A 19,624-nucleotide genomic window follows, 5' to 3' on the forward strand; every position below is an offset into this window, starting at 1 on the left:
GCCAGTCGCCCACCTGTGGGTGTTGGCAGAGTCACTGGGCATCCTGGGCCCCTGGTTGGAATTAGCTGATGCCTCAGTGGATAATGGGTGTCTTTCCATGGCTGAGCCAGTCTACATCAGGGCTAAGAGACAGTTGGTTGTGGGATTTGTGGCCCCACAGGGACCTCCCGGGGGGCAGAGGGCAGTCGGGTGCCTGCTTGCTGGCAGTGCCCACACCCCACGTAGACCTCTGACGCTGGGCGGGGAGAGGTTTGTTCTGCCCACGTGCTGAAGGGAGGACTGAACGAGGAGACTTCTGAAGGTCACGAGGCACACAGGAAACAAACTCCACGGCCTCCCCAGGGGGAACTTTGTGCAGATGCAGTGGGCTCAGAAGCCTCCCCAGGATAGACTGTGGACTCCTTAGGAAAACACGGGAAGGTTCCCGGGAAGGGCTGGTGAAAGACATCAGTGCCCTTTACCCTAGACTGGGGGGCTGAGGCCGGGTCTTTGTGCATGTGCTTTTGATGGGTGCAGGGGGAATGGAGGATTGTGCTCTAGTTTCCTCTTACAGAATATGGGTGCTGGTTGTTCCGGATGAGGCCTCCACCACGTACTGGGAATCGAGTCAGGGGCTGGGGTGTGAAGGAACGTCAGGGGTGGCTCCTGCCCTGCATCTAAAGATCCTCTCCACGTCAGCAGGCAAGAGCTGAAACCAGGAACGCACACTGATCAGGCCGTGCTGCGCACCAGGCCCTGTATCAAGCCCCATTGGTATACTATCTCATTTAATCCCCCCAAGCCACCCGGAGGAACCAGTATTCCAGCCCGTGCCCGTACCATCCCATCCTGTGTGGAAGCAGGAGACAGATTAACGGACAGCATGCTGTGGAGCAGAGATAAGGGCCCGGTGCATCCCGGGGCATCAGGGAAGGTGGAGCAGAGGTGATATACGAGTTGGGAGAGGAGCTCTCTGGGCAGGCACGGCATGGAGGGGTGTTCCAGGCAGCCTGAGTGCTTGGAAGAGGCCCAGGCGGCAGGAGCAAGCATGGTGCATGCAGGGAAGCGTGCCTTGTTTGGTGGGTTTCATCCTATAGGCCTTCGTGTCCCAAATGCCATCCAAGGGGCACACACCATGGGACACTCCCTGGTCAAAGGGACCAGTATTTGAGGGCTTCCCTGGTGGCGCAGTGGTTGAGAGTCCGCCTGCCGATGCAGGGGACACGGGTTCGTGCCCCGGTCCAGGAGGATCCCACATGCCGCGGAGCGGCTGGGCCTGTGAGCCATGGCCGCTGAGCCCGCGCGTCTGGAGCCTGTGCTCCGCAACGGGAGAGGCCACGACAGTGAGAGGCCCGCGTACCGCAAAAAAAAAAAAAAGGGACCAGTATTTGGAATTGAACTTGGAAAGGCAGCAAACCACCCCACCCCACCCCTCCCCGCCCAGGGATGTCTGCTGCACACATGTTCTAGAAGCCAAACAGAGGGCAAGAGGGAGGTTACTTAGGAGAACTAACAACTCACCTGGGCTGGGGAAGAGATTGATCCCTTCCAGGGAAATTTCAAGAGCCCCACTGGCACTTTTCTTTCATTTCTCAGCGCACCGTGATGTGTTTGTGAGATTGTTCTTTGTTGTTGTTGTTGTTTTTTATCTTTTGGCCACGCCACGCGGCCTGTGGGATCTTAGTTCCCCAACCGAGGATGGAACCCGTGCCCCCTGCATTGGAAGCATGGAGTCTTAACCACTGGACCGCCAGGGAAGTCCCTGTGAGATTGTTTCATTGAGGGCTATCTCCCAGCCCAAGAGTCTCGCGAGGGCAGGGCACGTCTCTGTCTGTTCATGGTTGAGTCCTAGGCGAGAACAGGGCACGTAGCAGATGCTCAGTAGACACTTGGTTGATTTTAGGAGCTGACAGCCCTCCCTACTCACCCACTTCTGAAAGAGGGCCTGGATCTCTTCTGTAGAAAGAGGTCAGATCCATCTGCTTGGAGAGCCCCCAAAGGCAGGGCCAACCCACCTCGCCCTGGGCCCTAGCCCAGCCAGCCTTTGCAGCAGGAAAGATACCATCTTGGCTTTGAAGAGCCGAGATCCTTTACAAGATGCCATGTCTCTTATCCACCTGTCCCTGGAAGGCTTATGAGGGCTTTAAATTGTTTCCTTTGTCATTCTCAGGGATACTGAAATATAGAGAAATCAGGGATTTGCCAGGAAGGAACCTGTGATGGTGGCAGAAAGTAGCTGCTGACATGGCAAGGTAGTAAACTTGTTTTTTTTAGATCAGAAGGGATTCCACAGGTCCTAGGTCAGAAGGGATTCCACAGGTCCTTCCACAGCTGATTTTAGCCTGAAGGTACTTGCTGCTGCTGCTGTTACTACCAATAACAATGATTTTAGTTTTATTGCGTTTAATATTTAAACAGGGCCGCCACATAAGGGGTGGGCCTGCTGAGGAGGGGAAGTTTGTTTATTCAGTCCACAAATATCAGATGCCTAATGGTACACTAGACTCTGGGGATCCACTAGTGGGCTAGCCAGCCCCTGCCCTCATGGAACTTTCCACCCAGGGGGAAATAAATATCATGGGCCAGCTCCCGAACTAAGTACTTGACAGGTTTTAGCTCATCTACTCCTTCCAACAAAACCTGTGAGGTCGGTACTATCATCAGCCCTGTTTTCAGATGAGGAAACTGAGACAAAGCACATTGTACCCAGATCAGAAAGATAGAGAAGTAGGTGAGGAGGGATTTGAACCCAGGCTGCTGGCCCTGAAGTCCTCCCGGGAGGCGAAGAGATCTGGGATCATTTATCTACACATACAGCCATGGAGGAAGGTACATGGATGTGGAAACATCACGAGTGGCACGGAGGAGCGGCTAGAACTGGGGACAAGAGGAGGGCCGGCAGTGACTGCAGAATTCCAGCAGCCGTTCTTGTTACCTGAGGGGCAGCTCGCCCATCAAATGCCCACCCCATGGCCAAGGAAAAGACCCGGAGACGTCAGGCCGTCTCCCCAGGAGTCGGGGTGGTCTGAGTGGCCCAGCTGATAATCTGTCTGGGCAGATGGGGTCACGTGGCATCTTTCAAGGCTTCAGATTTAGAAATGACTCTGGGTCCCCATAATCATTAGAGGTAGAGGATCAGAAGCTGGGCTGGTAGGGGGTGGGGTATGGAGGCGGGATAGGTAGGAAAGCAAAATTAAAGGAGTCTTGGGGTCTTCTGCCTGCCTCTGAAAGATGGCACACACACACTCACTCACTCTCCCTGTTGAAAAAGAGTAAGTCATTTACTGAGCGCTCACTGCATTCGGTGTTTTACATAGGTTGTTTCTAAAGTTATTGAATGCAGAGTGACAGCTCAGCTGATCAACTTGGGGCAAAGGCTCTGGAGTCAGAAATCCAAGTGCAGGGAATTCCCTGATGGTCCAGTGGTTAGGACTCTGTACTTTCACTGCTGTGGGCGCGGGTTCAGTCGCTGGTCGGGGAACTAAGATCCCGCAAGCCACTCAGTGAAAATAAAATGAAATGATTTTTTAAAATACTTTGGTCAGTACTTAAAGAAAAAAAGAAAGAGAAAAGAAATCCAAATGCAAACCTTTCTTCCTCTACGGCCTCGTCAGGAGACCCAGTGAGCAACTCTACTCGCTAGGGCACCTCTCACATGTTATAAAACTGTCCTTTACTTTTCTGTCTACCCTGGTACAGAATCTTTTTTTTTTTTAATTTTAAAAATAGACTTTAGTTTTCAAAACAGTTTTAGCTTTACAGAAAAATTGAGAAGATCAGGACTTCCCTGGTGGCGCAGTGGTTAAGAATCTGCCTGCCAATTTAGGGGACACGGGTTCAAGCCTTGGTCCAGGAAGATCCCACATGCCACAGAGCAACTAAGCCTATGCTCCACAACTACTGAGCCTGCATTCTAGAGCCTGCGAGCCACAACTACTGAGCCTGCGTGCCAAGAACCTGGTCTCTGCAGCAAGAAAAGCCACCGCAATGAGAAGCCTGCACACCGCCATGAAGGGTAGCCCCTGCTCGCCACAACTAAAGAAAGCCCACGCGCAGCAATGAAGACCCAATGCAGCCAAAAATAAATAAATAAATAGATGTAATCTCTCATCATTTCTTAAAAAAAAAAGAAAAATTGAGAAGATAGTACAAAGCATTCCCACAGACCCCACACTCACAGACTCACAGCCAGTTTCCCCATATTAGTAACATCATCTGGTAAGCTTGTTATAATTAATGGACTAATATTGATACATTATTATTAACTAAAGTCCATATTTTATGCAGATCTCCTTAGTTTTTCCCTAATTTCCTTTTTCTTTCCCAGGACCCCTTCCTGGATCCCGTAGGACATTTTGTCAAGTCTCCTGAGGCTCCTCTTATCTGGGACAGTTTTCTTAGGCTTTCCTTGTTTTTGATGACTTTGACAGTTTTGAGGAGGACTAGTCAGGGATTTTCTAAAGTGTCTCCTAATCTGGACTGGTCACATGTTTTTCTCATAGTCTTGGGGAGAAAGGTCCAGAGATGAAGTGCCCTTCTCATGTCAGCGTATCAAGTGCACATGCTCTCAACATGACTTATCACTGATGGTGTTGACCTTGATCACCTGGCTGAGCAGCACAGGGGTTTTTCTCTTCCTTCATCCAGCAGACGTTGATTGAGTACCTACTATTGGCCAGATGCTGCATTAGGGGCTTGGAGTAGAAAATTAAGAAGATAGGCCTTTGCCCCCAGAAGGTTCATGACCCAGTAGGGCAGGCAGGTGTGTATGGTGGGAATTGCCATAGAATGTGCCTTGGGCTGGGGTATAGGGGTAGGTATTTTTGGGGAGAGGGGAGAGAAGTGAGCCAGAACCCTGGAGGTGGTCGGGGGCAGGGTGGTTTGCCAGGAAAGAGTTCACCGAAAAAAATCAGTTTCCTTCTTTTTGATGGTTGAATACCATTCCATTGTCTGGATGGACCACATTTCATTTATCCATTCATCCATCGACGTCTGGGTTGCTTCCACTTTCTGGCTATTGTGAATCGTGCTGCTGGGAACCATCATGTACAGGTGGGACTTCCCTGCAGGTCCAGTGGTTAAGACTCCATGCTTCCAATGCAGGGCGCGCTGGTTCGATCCCTGGTTGAGGAACTAAGATCCCACGTGCTGTGCGGCCCGGCCAGGAAAAGAATTAAAAAAAGAATTGTGTACAGGTTTTCCTGTGAATGTACATTTTCCATTCTCTCAGGTAGATAACCTAGAAGAGGAATTGCTGGGTCATATTGGCAACTCTTTGTCTACCTTTTTGAGGAACTGCCAGACTGTTTTCCACTCTACCTCATCTTTTATTCCATGCGTTTCTCTCAATCTGTAATAGAAAGCACAGGTGATCATCTCTTGGTCTCTGCCCGCCCCCCACCCCTGTATGCTCTGGGCGTGCAGGGGCTGCTTCTGTCTTTGCCCAGCAGTATTCAGCCCTCATCATGGTGCCCAGGACCTGACTGGCACTAAGGAAATACCGGTGGGTGGGCAGGCAGGTTCTATTCCTCCAATAGTTCTCGACTCTCAGGCTGTACCAGGCTCAGTGCAGGTCGCAGAAGTAGCAGGGACCCAGACAGTGGTGATTCCTACCCCAGTGGTGGATCTGATTGAGCCATTCTGGAGCCAGTTGGCAATCTTGGCTGGTGCTCAGGAGAAAGGAAAAGCTGCGGACGAGGGTGTCACAGTCACCGACATGTATCTGGTCATTTAAGTCCTGAAAGTGAACTCACCGAGGGCATGAAGGGATAAGGACCAAAGCAGGGCCTGTGGAGGAAGGGGTGCCAGGCTGGGCCAAGGCAGGAGGAGCCTCAGGACCCTGGCCTCTTGGAAACTAGATGGGAGAGTACTTCAAGAAGGAGGAAGGATGACTGGCAGTGTCCAAACGCCCCTGCGAGGGAGAGGAAAAGGGAGGTGGAGGGTCCTCAGCATCTGGACCTTTCTGCCCCCCGACCCCACTCCCAGCTCACCGGCGGTCTTCTCCCACCCCTCTGGCTTGACTCAGCTTCCTAAGCCATGGGCCACCTTATAAGGGCGTGGCGGGCGGTGGTGCCAGCAGGGACGGCATTAGGTGGCCCACTGCGCACTCCGCAGGAGCCAGGAACCCCCTTCGGGTGGCTGCAGTGAAGCAGAAACAAAGGGCATTGAAATGGGGCCGTTGAGAGGCTGGGACCCCAGACCTGGAGGGCCTGTGTGTGGATCTCAGAGGCCAGTGGCCCCTCAGCACTCGAGAGGACCTGGCTTGTCTCTGCGTCTCTGTGCCCATCCAGCAAGGGTGGGGCGGCCGCATGCCCTGGGGAGATGGGGGCTCATTCGCCTCATTCCACTCCACATCCCTGTCCTTAGAACAGTACCCGGCTCTCAGATGACCCCCACTAAGCGCCAGGGAAGGAGGGACTGAGGCAGTAAGAGTCCGGGCGCTCTGGAGAAGGGACAGGGCTGCTCACAGAGCTAGGAGGGTAGTGAGCCCATGTCCATCCATATGTACTCGGTTCCAGGCGTGGCGAGACCTGGTCAGTGCAGGAAGCGTGTGTGTGTGTGTGTACATGTGCACGTATGGTCAAAGGGGTGTGTGGGTGTGAGATAGTGTGTGATTGTGTATCTGAGCGCATAGGTCTGCGACTGTGTGTGAGTGTATGTCAGAGCGTGTGTGCATGTGCACGCAAGACTGTGTGTGAGGTGGTTTGTGAGTGTGAATGTATCTGAGTGTGTGGGGTGTGAGGTTGTGGGTGTGAGTGTGAATGTATCTGAGTGTGTGGGGTGTGAGGTTGTGGGTAAGTGTGAGTGTGTGGATGTATCTGAATGTGTGGGGTGTAAGGTTGTGGGTAAGTGTGAGTGTGTGAGTGTGAATGTATCTGAGTGTGTGGGGTGTAAGGTTGTGGGTAAGTGTGAGTGTGTGGATGTATCTGAGTGTGTGGGGTGTAAGGTTGTGGGTAAGTGTGTCTGTGTGGATGTATCTGAATGTGTGGGGTGTGAGGTTGTGGGTAAGTGTGAGTGTGAATGTATCTGAGTGTGTGGGGTGTGAGGTTGTGGGTAAGTGTGAGTGTGAATGTATCTGAGTGTGTGGGGTGTAAGGTTGTGGGTAAGTGTGAGTGTGTGGATGTATCTGAGTGTGTGGGGTGTAAGGTTGTGGGTAAGTGTGAGTGTGTGAATGTATCTGAGTGTGTGGGGTGTGAGGTTGTGGGTAAGTGTGAGTGTGAATGTATCTGAGTGTGTGGGGTGTGAGGTTGTGGGTAAGTGTGAGTGTGTGGATGTATCTGAATGTGTGGGGTGTAAGGTTGTGGGTAAGTGTGAGTGTGTGAGTGTGAATGTATCTGAGTGTGTGGGGTGTAAGGTTGTGGGTAAGTGTGAGTGTGTGGATGTATCTGAGTGTGTGGGGTGTAAGGTTGTGGGTAAGTGTGTCTGTGTGGATGTATCTGAATGTGTGGGGTGTGAGGTTGTGGGTAAGTGTGAGTGTGAAGGAGTATGTGTCTCTGTGCGTGTATCAGGAGGATGGCTTCTGGGGCTGCGCAGCATTTAGAGAGTATGGGGATGAGTCAAGAGAAAGTTCCTGAGGGACCAGAAGGTTCTGCCTCTCAGACTGCAAATTTAAGCCCTGGGTATTGAATACATTTTATTTCTTGTATGAAATACACATTAATTTGTGATAAGTATCTGAGCAAACTCTGCTAGTGGATTGCCCTAGTAGTTTCTTTTAATCGGAAACCCAGAGCTGAACCATTCTCTTGGGCTCTTTGCAGGCCAGGGTTGGGGTTGGCGGGGGAAGGCAATGTGCTTCTGAGGCTGGGGTCCCCTGGGCTCAGCACAGAGACAGTGGACCCCAGCCCCAGCCCTGGCCACGTGTGGTCTTTGTCTCTGAGGCCCCCACTACTCGCCAAATCCAGCTGTGCTTATGGGGCTCCAATCCTCTCCTCCACCACCTACTCCCCTCTCCCAGCTCTGAAGTTGGGAAACCTACGCAGCCTTCCCAGCCCCTCCCAGCCCAGAGAGATCCTTCCAAGTCAGCACTCCTTGTCCATGGCCCGTCTCCGCCCCAGGCCAGCCACAGACTTTGCGGGACGCCCCGGAGTGGGCCCCACTGTCCCTCTCTCAGGAATGATTAACTCCTGGCTTGGTGGCGCACCGTGGCTTGGTCTTTGGGGCAGGTTGTCCCTGGCCAGCTGGGCAACAGGAGGAAGAGGTCTTCTGCTTCTGATGGGAGCCATCGTCTAGAGTTTGTACCACTCACCAAAAGCTAGAGCCCTCAGTGCCCGACATTCGGGGGGCCCTCAGGGGCCAGAAGCAGAACCAGTAGCCTTGGGGGGCCACAGAGTCCTGGGGTGGGAGGGTTATGAGCCCCCGACGAGGTGAAAGAAAAATGGTCCCCTCTGCCCCTTGACAGGGGAGCACAAGGGAAGGAGACTAGAATCAAGTGCATGGCCAGGATCAAGTCCAGCTGACCTGTGGACCCTCAGGTGCTGGTTGGGGGCTGAGCTTGGGCTGTGGGAAGGTGCTCAGTGACCTGAGGGTGCCAAGCAGGTGCAAGATGGGCTGCTTTTGTCCTGTGACTGTCCTCCTGCTGCCTGGAGACCAGATGCCCCCTCTCCAGGAACTGGGCAAGGGCGCCTCTGTGGCTGAGCTGTCAGAGCCAGGTCAGGTGAGGTCCAAGGAGAGCCACACTTCAGACGCTGTTCCATTTGAGACCAGAGCCTTTGCTTTCGGCACAGTGCTGAGCTGGAGCCAGCGTCCCTGAGGCTCCCAGGAGGGTGGGGCTGGACCATCCCCAGGAGGAGTAGGAGAGATGGGCCGGCACCCACCCGGCACATGACAAGCCAAGAGCAGGATACTGATCAGAGCCTGTAGCTCTCGCTCTGACGCCATCAGAGCACAGATTCCTAGCACTTTGACATGTCCCTGGCTTCCCAGCCCAAGGGGAGTTGACTCTTCTGGCCATTGGCAGCACCAGACAATTAACAGTAGAGAATAATTGCTTCTGGCTGTGCCAGCAACCCACTTTGGTTGATGAGACAGGGAAGGTCAGATGCTGAGGCAGGGCTCCCAGGACAGGCCACAGCTGGGGACAGGGACCAAAGCTGTCAGGAACAGCCACCAAAGCAGGGGCATCAGCACCCCCAAGGTCGCAGCAGGGACCCTGAGTGTGACGGGGAGCCTTGGCCCCTGGCCCTGCTGAAGACTCAAGGGTGTCAGTTGAGACTTGGTGTTCAAGCGCAGGGACAGCAGGACAGCTCAGGCGCTGGCTGTTGCCCTCCTGATTCCATCCAGGCGCTGGACTACAAAGGCAGGGATCCCAGTAGCCAGCCCCCGGGGCAGAAGGAGCCGGCCAGGCCGTCAGCTAGACTGGGGTGCGTGGGGATGAGGAGTGACCAAGTGGACAGACCAGAGGTGGGAAGCCTGGGGTGAGGAAATGTCTCTGGGTGACCAGCAGCCTCACTGGTCCAGAGCCGGCAGGACAGGGTGGGCACCCTGCCCAAAGCTGACCACACATGTTTCTGGTCCCCAGACAGAGCTGTGACCTGGCCCTGCTCACAGTTGAAGAGCCTGCCCACCATGGCGAGCCCCACTCTGAGCCCCGACTCCTCGTCCCAGGAGGCCCTGTCGGCCCCCACCTGCTCCCCCACCTCTGACTCCGAGAACCTCAGCCCCGATGAGCTAGAGCTACTGGCCAAACTCGAAGAGCAGAACAGGTGAGTTGGGACCTGAGGGAAAGGGAGAGGCCCCAGGGGTATAGCCTGGGCCCCAAACAGAAGTTGCTGGTGCCACCTCACACTCAGAGCTAGACCTGGCCCTGGGCCAAGTGACAGCTCCAACAGAGGCTTGACAAGGATGTTTGCCGTCACCACCTCCCACCAGACAGTTCTCCCATTCAGATGAGGAAGCCACAGTATCAGGGGGCCCAGTGGACCTGGCCTTCACTTCTCTAGCCTTTGTTGAAGGGAAGAGTAAATCCTCTGACTCTGGAGTTGACCCTTCCCACTTCTCCTCTGGCCCACCCCCTGTTTTAAAGTGTAGGTTTTATTATTAGGCCAGTATGGCAAGGCCAGCAGATCAGGAGATGACTGCCATTAAAAAGACAGTTTGGGGAATTCCCTGGTGGTCCAGTGGTTAAGACTCCATGCTTCCACTGCAGGGGGCACGGGTTCGATCCCTGGTCAGAGAGCTAAGATCCCACATGGCGTGCGGCATGGCCAAAAACACAAACCCAGTTTGTTATGCACAGATTCCAAGAGGAGGGGCACAACACACCATGCAGGGCCGCCCGGCAGGCGAAGCACCAGGGTCAGTCAGGAGGCAGAGGGAATGAGAAAAATGTGGGCAAGAGCCTTTATTGTGGTTTCTGCCAGAAGGAATGGTGAGGCAATGTAATCAGGCTTAGGACTGGCTAGTCTGAATACCTTCAGCAAGCTGGGGGCATAGGGGCTGGGCCTATTTGTCTAGTACCTGGCCCTGGGGTGATTAGGGCAGAGGGATAGTGGCCCTGAGTGCAAGAGCCTAACAGAGGTGGGTGGTTTGTGGGTTCTGGGTTGGTTGGTTTGCATATGAAAAGTGCACTAGCAGGCAAGTCCTTAATTATCTCTAGCAATCTGCTAGGCCTGGGAGGGGCAGTCCCTCCTGCATCAGGATGGCCCCAGATGTCAAAGCCTCAGAAATAGGTAGTTCATGCAACCCCTTGCTAGTTGGGTGCCCCCAGCCAGCATCACACCCTCTCTGTACCTCGTCTGTAAACAAATCTTTACAAAACCTGCCCCACAGGGTTGGTACGAGACTAAATGAGCTACTCCCCATGCTTCTCAGCCCAGGGCCGGGCACAGAATGGGACACATGAATGGCAGCCTCTCCATCAGTACCAGGGCTCAGAGAGGTTAGGGCACTGGCGAAAGTCACTCAGCAAGTGCCGCTCAGGAAAAACAACTTAGACCCAATCCCTGGTATCCTCTGGGACCCCAGGGAGGAGGGGCCAGGCTCTTTGGGACCCAGGGGCCAGGGTGGGAAGCTCCTGCAGCCTCCCCCCCCCCCCACCCCCACCCCCCCGCCACACTCAGGCTCCTGGAAGCCGACTCCAAGTCCATGCGCTCCATGAATGGCTCCCGGCGGAACAGCGGCTCCTCGCTGGTGTCCAGCTCCTCAGCCTCCTCCAACCTGAGCCACCTGGAGGAGGACACATGGATCCTGTGGGGCCGGATCGCCAATGAGTGGGAGGAGTGGCGGCGCAGGAAGGAGAAGCTACTCAAGGTGGCCCAGGCGGCAGGGCTGGGCGGGCGGCCGGGGGACGGGCAACGTCTGCCAGGGGCCCCAGCACGACCAAAGGGCAGGACTAGAGGTGTGTGGGCACTTTCGGGGTGCCTTGCCAGGGCCAGGGGGATGGGTGTGGAGATCAGGGAGAGGCTGGCACCCCAGGCACCCTCCTGCTTCCCACCCGTGAGTTCCGTGATGGGCTGGGGCGGCGCATTCAGCCTCATGGACGCCGCGTGCCGTGCAGTGGCTCGGCCGAGCTCTGGGCCCTGGGTGAGGTGTGGGTGGACCCGATCTCAAAGGCCAGGCTAGGTGGCCATGGGGAGGCTGCGCTGGGATGGGGTACAGCCCGGCCTCCTGATCCCACCCCCCGACCCCCCCACCCCCACTCTGACCCTGTCGCCAGGAGCTGATCCGCAAGGGCATCCCACACCATTTCCGGGCCATCGTGTGGCAGCTCCTGTGCAGCGCCACGGACATGCCAGTCAAGAACCAGTACTCGGAGCTGCTCAAGATGTCCTCACCTTGCGAGAAGCTGATCCGCAGGGACATTGCCCGCACCTACCCGGAGCATGAGTTCTTCAAGGGCCAGGACAGCCTGGGCCAGGAAGTGCTCTTCAACGTCATGAAGGTGAGGCCCCCTGGCCCCACGGAGAACCGCTGCGGTCATCAGGCCTGGCAGGACCCTGCCCTGACTCGCATGTGTTCCCTCGCAGGCCTACTCCCTGGTGGACCGGGAGGTGGGCTACTGCCAGGGCAGTGCCTTCATCGTGGGCCTGCTCCTCATGCAGGTAGGTGGCCTGGGCCCGGCCCATCCCGGCTCTGTCTGCCCCCAGGAGGTAGACAAAAGGAGAGTGTTCCCTCCATCCGGTGTCCTCCTAGGTCAGAACCTCCCTCTGTGTCCACCTGTGACCTCTGACAGTCACCCCCCAGGGTTGGGTGGGACATTCAGGCTTAGGTCAGCCAGTATGATGTTTATGGGGCTCGGGGTTTCCTCCAGAGAATCCAGCAGGCTTAGGAGGGGGAGAATGGAGATGGCTGGGAATGGACCAGAGATGCCTCTACCGTGGGCTCTGGAGGTGGCCAGACCTGGGGTTCAAGTCCCAGCTCCACTGTTTCCTGCCAGGAGGCCTTGGGCAGGTGACTTCAGCCTCAGGAAGCTTCCTGTCATTGAAACAGGGTGATGATATTTACCAGAGAGGTTTGCTGTGTGGGTCCGGGCAGCCCAGCACTGTCCACATTCAGTAAAAGTAAATGGAGCAGAGATAAGCAAAGCCATAAGAAGAGCAGTGGGCACCCCCGCCCCCCCACCCCCACTCACAGCCCCCTGCCCGCCCACCCCCAGATGCCCGAGGAAGAGGCCTTCTGTGTGTTCGTGCGGCTGATGCAGGAGTACCGCCTGCGGGAGCTCTTCAAGCCCAGCATGGCAGAGCTGGGGCTCTGCATCTACCAGTTCGAGTACATGCTACAGGTGAGTGGGCCCAGGGGCGGTCCCGCCTGCCCCCTCCTCTCCACCAGCCCACACCTACGGGTGCTAACGTCGGCCATCCCGGCGAGTCTCTTTGACTGAAAATTCCACGCCTGAGAAATCACATCCACACGTTCCAGCGCAGAGAGGGGCTCTACTCCCCAAGGGGCCGTAAAGCACTGCCCTGAAGGATGCTTTGAGGGACCAGGCAGGGGCCAGCCCTTTCCAGTGGGGGCTCCTCAGAGCTTGGAGCTCCCAGAGCCATTACGGCCAGGGTGGAGGGGTCAGCCTGGCTCAGACACACCCACGGCGCCCTCCTGTCTGCTCCCTGGTGTGGCAGAAGGAGGGAAGGTGTTGTCTGCCTGCCTTTGCTGATTACTGGAGAACCGCAGCCGCCTCTGTTTATAAATAGCAGCCCCACAGGGCCCACTCCTGGCTGGCAGAGAGAGCCGGTATACGTGTGTACACACACACACACACACACACACACACACACACACACACACACACACACACATGCCTGCTCTGCCACAGTGGGCAGGACGCACCCAGTAGTGAAAGCCCCCTTCCTCAGGCCCAGAGGATGGAGAGGTGCTGTCTGTCGAGGGGACCAGTAGTGCCAGCAAGCAGGTGTTCCAGGGCCACCAGAGAAGGAGCAATCCCACCCCAGGCTGGGGAGCTGAGAGCTCCCGTGGTGAAGGAGCTGGCCGCCACCAGAGAGCTTCTGAGTCAGGAAGCCCAGGGCAGGCCGGGGGACAGCCCGAGGGTGTGTTCTCCCAGTGAAGGACCTCCAGGGGGTCCTACCGCCTTCTCCAGCTTCAGTTCCCCCAGTTTCTGTCACTTTCCAGCAGTCTGAAGTTCAGACCAGTCAGACAGGCATCCCTTGAGCATTGCTGGGCGCGAAGCACAGAGCATTATGGGAGGCGGTGGTGAGCGTCCCACGGGCAGCTGGGCCTCCTGCCATCCCTGTCCATGTCCCCACCTAGTGCTACTCAGAGCTCTGGGGTACTGCCGCCCCACCCAGAGACAGTGCGGGGTGCTGCCCAGGGCAGGTCAAGGAAGGCTCCCTGGAGGTGCAGGCACTGAGGCCTAGCACTTCCCGGTGGAGGGAGCCTGTGGTGCCGACAGCTGTGCCCAACACCCTCCTCATGGCGCCTGGCCTCCTCCCCTGACCCCAGGAGCAGCTCCCGGACCTGAACACCCACTTCCGCTCCCAGAGCTTCCACACGTCCATGTATGCCTCCTCCTGGTTCCTCACGCTCTTCCTGACCACCTTCCCACTGCCCGTCGCCACGCGTGTCTTTGACATCTTCATGTACGAGGTGAGGACCACATGCCCCTTCCTCTCCTGGTCACTCTGGATGGAGTGGAAACGATTGCAGGGCTCAGGGAGGGGTCGGAGGGCTCCCAGGAGAGCATGACCAGAGATGCACTACCCCCGCCTCCTTCGCAGGGCCTGGAGATCGTGTTCCGGGTGGGCCTTGCCCTGCTGCAGGTGAACCAGATGGAGCTGATGCAGCTGGACATGGAAGGGATGTCCCAGGTGGGCCAGGAGGGCCAGGGCGGGCAGGCTTGCCCCCAAGCAGGGGCACCTGGGCAGGTGGAGCCCTTCTGAGAGATGGGGAGGCCCTGGACTTCCTGAGCACCCTGATCCTTTCCCATCACCTCTGCACCCCACCCCCAGGTCTCCATGGAGGACCGGGGTTGGGGGGGTGCCTGAGGAGCCCCAGGCTCTGCCAGACACATCCCAGGGCCAGCAGCCTGGCAGCAGGGAGAGAGGAAGGCCCAGGCCGAGCCCTGGGAGTCCCCCCGCTTCACCTGCCCCCAGCTCTGTGTCCCCAGAGCCTAACATGGCAAATAGTAATACTGGCCAAACCAGGAGGCCTTGGGTGTGGTTTTGGCCCCAGCAACCAGGCCGGGCGAGGGCACAGGAGGGAGTGAGGGGTCTGGGGCAGACTCTCGTCCTGCCTCACCACAGCCTACCCCAGCTGCCCTGCCTGCTGAGAAGAGGCCGGCCTGCATCTCACCGCCATGCCGCATCATGCAGGCCCCCGCCCCCTCCCAGCGTCCTCCAGCTGGTGCTTCAGGGAAGAATGCACAAAGGCCACAGTTGTGTCCACGAACACGGGCATCCATTGTCCGCAGCTGCCAGAGGGGCCAGCTGGGCTAGGGCGCGGGAGCCAGCCTGGCCCCGAACTGCAGCAAGCTGTGTCCACCCGGCAGCTTGCACTTAACTCTTTGCAGAGGTTCCTGGGGCCCCAGGCGAGCAGGCAGACCACTGAGGGGTCCTCCCTCTGGCTTCCTCCACACCACCCCGATCCTTCAGCCTCTTCCGTCTCCTCTCACTGCCCCTGAGGCAGCGGCATGTCTCCCCCTTCCTCCGTGAAGGTCCTCTGTGCTCGGACCCCACCCACACCCACACCTGGCCTTTGCCCTCAGGAGCTCCCGAAGCCACTTTCCCTGCACACAGAGGTCCTGGCTGCAGGCAACTCCTTCTCATGATTCCTGCTGCTCACACTCGCTCACTCAACCCACACAACAGGCCAGGTGATGGCGAGGGCCCAGGCCGACCGGCTCTGGCCGTCCCTCCTGGTGTACCCAGGCCCTCCTCCAGGGGAGCAGGGTGCCGCAGGGGCTCGGGTGGCCCCAGGTGGTCAGGGCCCGTGTGTCCGTGACCACCTGTGTCCCCACAGTACTTCCAGAGGGTAATCCCCCATCAGTTCGACAGCTGCCCGGACAAGCTGATCCTCAAGGCTTACCAGGTCAAGTACAACCCCAAGAAGATGAAGAGGTCAGTACCGGGATGTCAGGGTGCTGGCAGAAGCGGGGTCCCCGAGGGTGGGACAGTGAGCACGTTGGCCCTCCCCTCTGCAGGCTGGAGAAGGAGTACGCAGCCATGAAGAGCAAAGAGATGGAGGAGCAGATTGAGATCAAAGTGAGTCCCCGGTTGGCCTGGGCAGTGTTGGCGGGAAAGGGGGGGATGTTGGTGGTGTGGTGGATATGCCCTTGGGAGCCCCCTCGACGGCCGCTAGAGCGCAGCCCACCCAGCGCGGGCCACACAGCAGGGGGTCCTTAGGCTCTGAGAGGTGGTCCCTCGGCCTGCCTGTCCTTTCACTCACCACCAGGCCGGCATGGGAGCAAGGCCCACCCCCCCCCCCCCCCCCCCCCGCCCCACCAGCACTGGGGACACGGTGGTGAACAGGGCCACTGAGATTCAACCTCCAGCCCTTTCCCCTCCCGGTGGTCTCAGGCTGGGACTGAAAGGTCCAACCCTCTCATCACAAGACTGGGTCCCCTGGCAAGCAGCACCATCCTTAGGGTGGGTGGGGGTGGGGCTTTCCAAAAGTCATCTCATTAACATAACAAAGACACCTTTATTCCTCTCCTCACTTAGGAAATTCCCAGGGTTTTAGGAGCCTGTGCCAGGACCAGGGACAAAGACCAAGTATATATTCCTTGTAAATCACAATATCGTAGAGGGTTTTCTGGGTGTGCAGAGCCTCTGAACCCAGACGTCCCTCCATCTCCTTCCCTCTGCTGTCATCCCTCCAGACGTGATTTTGGTTATTCCCTCAAGAGGCGTTTAGTGAGCACTGTGTGTCAGAGTCACAGCAGGACTGAGGGCCCCCAGTCCAGTGGAGGTGGGGGACAGACACAAACACAAACACCAGCACAGCCTGGCTCTGTCCTCTTCAGGGGCAGAGTCCCACAGTGGCTGGGACTGGAGTTCCACAGACCAGAGTTCAAATCCCAGCTCTCCTACAGAGCAGCTGTGTGACCTGCCAGGAAGGTGAATTCAGCTCTCTGAGCCTAAGTGTCCCCTTCTGCAAAATAGGGATGACGCTCTCCTGTTCAAATAATTATTATTATTAACCACCACCATCATCGTCATCCCTACCTCCTCTAGAAAGGCAGAGACAGAACCTAGATTAGAATCCAGGTCACCTGCCACCCATACCTGAGTGGCGAAAGAGGGCATCATTGTCCTGGCCCTGTTTGTAAGTTTTTGGGAAATAGTCTTGTGTCCTGAAATTTTAAGCATCTCCCTTTCTCAGGAATGGCAGCTTTACTGATGCACCAGTCCAAACGTGTATGTGTGTTTTGCTCATGCACAGACAAGGGCCTGCTGCCGTATGGTGACCGTGATGGCTCAGCAGTAGGGACGGACACAGCGGATCCTTAAACCACATTCCCAGCCTGGAATATTATCTCTAGAGGAGACTGCGTGCCCCAAGGGCGGGGCAGATGCCTTCTCCCCTGACCCTGCCCTGTGCCCTTTCACCTTTCGCCTGTTTAAAAATGTACCTGGGATTTGTTTTAATCAGGTACGGTGAGGTGAGAGACACAGAGGCAACTGCCTTCAAAAGAAGAGTTTATTACTCACAGGAGGGGGCACACCTCTGCACGCAGGGCCACATGAGGAAGCACCAGGGTGGGTCAGGAGGCAGAAGGAGAAAAGCATGGGCCAGAGCCCTTACTGTGGTTTCCACAGGAAGGGATGGGCGAGGCAGGGTAGGCAAGCTCAAGAGAGTTCAGGATTGGCTAGTTTGAATAATTTCCAGGCTCTGGGCTATAGGGGTGGTCCCTAGCTGTCCTGGAATAATTGAGAGCAGGGGAAATACTAGCTTGCTGTGCGAGAGTTAGATAAGGGAGGTGGGTGGAGGCATGGGCTCTGGATTGGCTGGTTTGCCTGTGGAAGGCAAGCTAGCAGGCAGGTTGTCTACTCTCCCTAGGAATTAGCTAGCCCTGGGAGGGGCAGTGCCTCCAGGATTAGCAAGGCCACAGGATGTCAAAACATCAAAAATACAGAAAAAAAGGGACTTCCCCGGCAGTCCAGTGGTTAAGACTCTGCACCCCCACTGCAGGGGCCATAGGTTCAATCCCTGGTTGAGGAACTAAGATCCTGCATGCCGCATGGCAAAAAAAAGAAAAAAAAATTTAATAGTGTGATTAGTACATAGGCCCCCATAGTCCTTGTTCACTCCCTGTCTGGTTTTCCCTTGAGAGGAAGAGGAGAGAGGTGAGTTGTTGCTCGGCACATCCAACTCTTCCAGGGATGGCTGAGCTTGTGGCATCAATGCATTGAAGCCAGAAAGGGGGCAGACATTCCAGGGGTCAGGGGTCAGGACTCTGGCTCTGGATCCCTATGAGCAACAGAGACCTGTGCCGGCAACAGCTCTGACCCCAGCGAGCCGGGAGGCTCGGGCAAGACACTGCCTGCCTCTGACTCAGTTTCCCCTCCCATGACATGAGTCAGTGCCTGCCCATCAATCAAGTCTGCAATCCTCTCTGACCACAGTTGCTTCCTGGGAGTGCTCTGGGTGTTTCCATCGCCTGTTTCTCCCCGGTAGGAACCAGGCAGTGTTCTGTGTGATCCACAGGGAAGCAGGGCCCTCACTAATCCGCCGATCAAAACTATTTCTGTACCCACTGCTTAAGGGGTACGTAGTTAGAAACTAGGTGCAAGGCAGATGTGAACCTCCCCTGCTTCCCAAAAGGCTGTGAGGGAACCTAAAACCACAAATATGTAACCAAGACTACCAGCACAGGATGGAAGGTGGAAGCAAGGAGACCATCTCCAGAACCCCAGCCGGGGGAAACTGACCACTCTTGGGTACAGCTGGCTCTCAGTGGGTTGCGGAAATGTAGTTGTCAAACTGAAAGAAGCATGTGTTCAGCAAGACCTCTTCCCCTGGACCCAGACTCTGAGTTTGTCCTCTGAGAATTCAACCCTGGCGCTCCAAGTGAAGCAGTGAGGGGGTGGGGCCTGTCTGCGAGCGGCTTCCCCCAAAACACAGAGGCCTTTGCCCTGTGGAAGGCGTCACATTGGCCCTTGACAGGCTCAAGCATGGGGTAGAAACAGACTCCGGAGGAGGGACCACCCGCCCCAACACCCCCCACCCCCTGCACACACCGTGTGTAGCCACCAAAGTGATCACATTATTTTTACTGAACCAGAGTTTGTTTTTAAAAAAACACCTGGTGGCCCATTCCAAACGGGAATTGGCCTTGACTGGTTTCTGGAATCAGTGACCCAGAGCAAGAGACACTGGTGCTGTCCTGCCGGGAGGTGGCCTAGCCCTGCAGGGACAGCCGTCTGTGTGTACAGAAGCAGGCGGCGGGCTCTGACGTGCTCTCCCCTCTCCCCGCATAGAGGCTTCGGACAGAGAACCGGCTTCTTAAGCAGCGGATTGAGACCCTGGAGAAGGTGAGGGGTGTGGCCACCAGCCTGTGGCACCGAACCCTCCCAGCCCCGAGCAGGACCCAGCAGCCAGAGGGCCAGCCAGCCTCCTGCCCCAGGCGCCGCGCCCCACCCCCCCGAAGCCTGTGGCGTAAATCCCAGAGACCCCACCACAAGCCTCACTGAGATTTGGGCCGCTGTATAAATTTGGGACTGTGGCGAAACTTTGCTTGAGGAGGGATTGAGTTATAACCCTGCTAACTGCAAACACGGAAATCCATTTGTGCCCGGTGCCCTCCCGGGCTGCCTGGGTGCGGGCTGCTCGGACAAAAGAAAGGAGGCAGGGTGGGGGAGAAGGGGGCGGCCTTGCACTGTGGAGGGGCTGCCATAGCCTTGACCCTGGCCCCCAACCTGTTTTTAAAGATGGGAGTAGAGACGGGGATCCTCTACTTCCAGCTCCCCACTCAGTTTTGCTTGACCCTCCACTGACCACACGGAGTAGGTGGAATTTGTTGCCCTTGCCCCAAAGCCTTGATTCTTGCTTTGCCTCCAAATTAAAATGCACCCACCAGGTCCAGTGCTTCCCTCCCCTGACCCCCTCCCCGGATGGCACCTCCTCACTCACGAGTGAGGCCCCCGCCTGGCGGCCCCCGTGAGTGGCACCGCCCTCCCCACTCACACGCAGACCCCTCTCCAGGACGGAGCTGGCTCTGGCTTTGGTCTTCCTCTGGGTCCTCTCCTGCTGG

The 19,624-nt window shown here is 56.6% G+C and overlaps 1 protein-coding gene across 1 annotated transcript in view; it reads left to right on the forward strand.

Moving 5' to 3' along the window:
- EVI5L (ecotropic viral integration site 5 like) overlaps positions 1-19,624 on the forward strand; it is a 30,418-nt gene that overhangs the window by 2,474 nt on the left and 8,320 nt on the right. Inside the window, exons 2-11 of the mRNA XM_032625514.1 lie at positions 9,500-9,683; positions 11,040-11,229; positions 11,636-11,860; positions 11,946-12,020; positions 12,575-12,700; positions 13,876-14,019; positions 14,151-14,240; positions 15,391-15,488; positions 15,572-15,632; positions 18,852-18,905. Of these exons, the coding sequence (XP_032481405.1) occupies positions 9,547-9,683; positions 11,040-11,229; positions 11,636-11,860; positions 11,946-12,020; positions 12,575-12,700; positions 13,876-14,019; positions 14,151-14,240; positions 15,391-15,488; positions 15,572-15,632; positions 18,852-18,905 (1,200 nt within the window). The 5' untranslated portion in view covers positions 9,500-9,546. The remainder of the gene's footprint in view (positions 1-9,499; positions 9,684-11,039; positions 11,230-11,635; positions 11,861-11,945; positions 12,021-12,574; positions 12,701-13,875; positions 14,020-14,150; positions 14,241-15,390; positions 15,489-15,571; positions 15,633-18,851; positions 18,906-19,624) is intronic.

This window comes from Phocoena sinus, chromosome 3 (genome assembly GCF_008692025.1).
Source record: "Phocoena sinus isolate mPhoSin1 chromosome 3, mPhoSin1.pri, whole genome shotgun sequence".
NCBI classification, from domain to species: Eukaryota; Metazoa; Chordata; class Mammalia; order Artiodactyla; family Phocoenidae; genus Phocoena; species Phocoena sinus.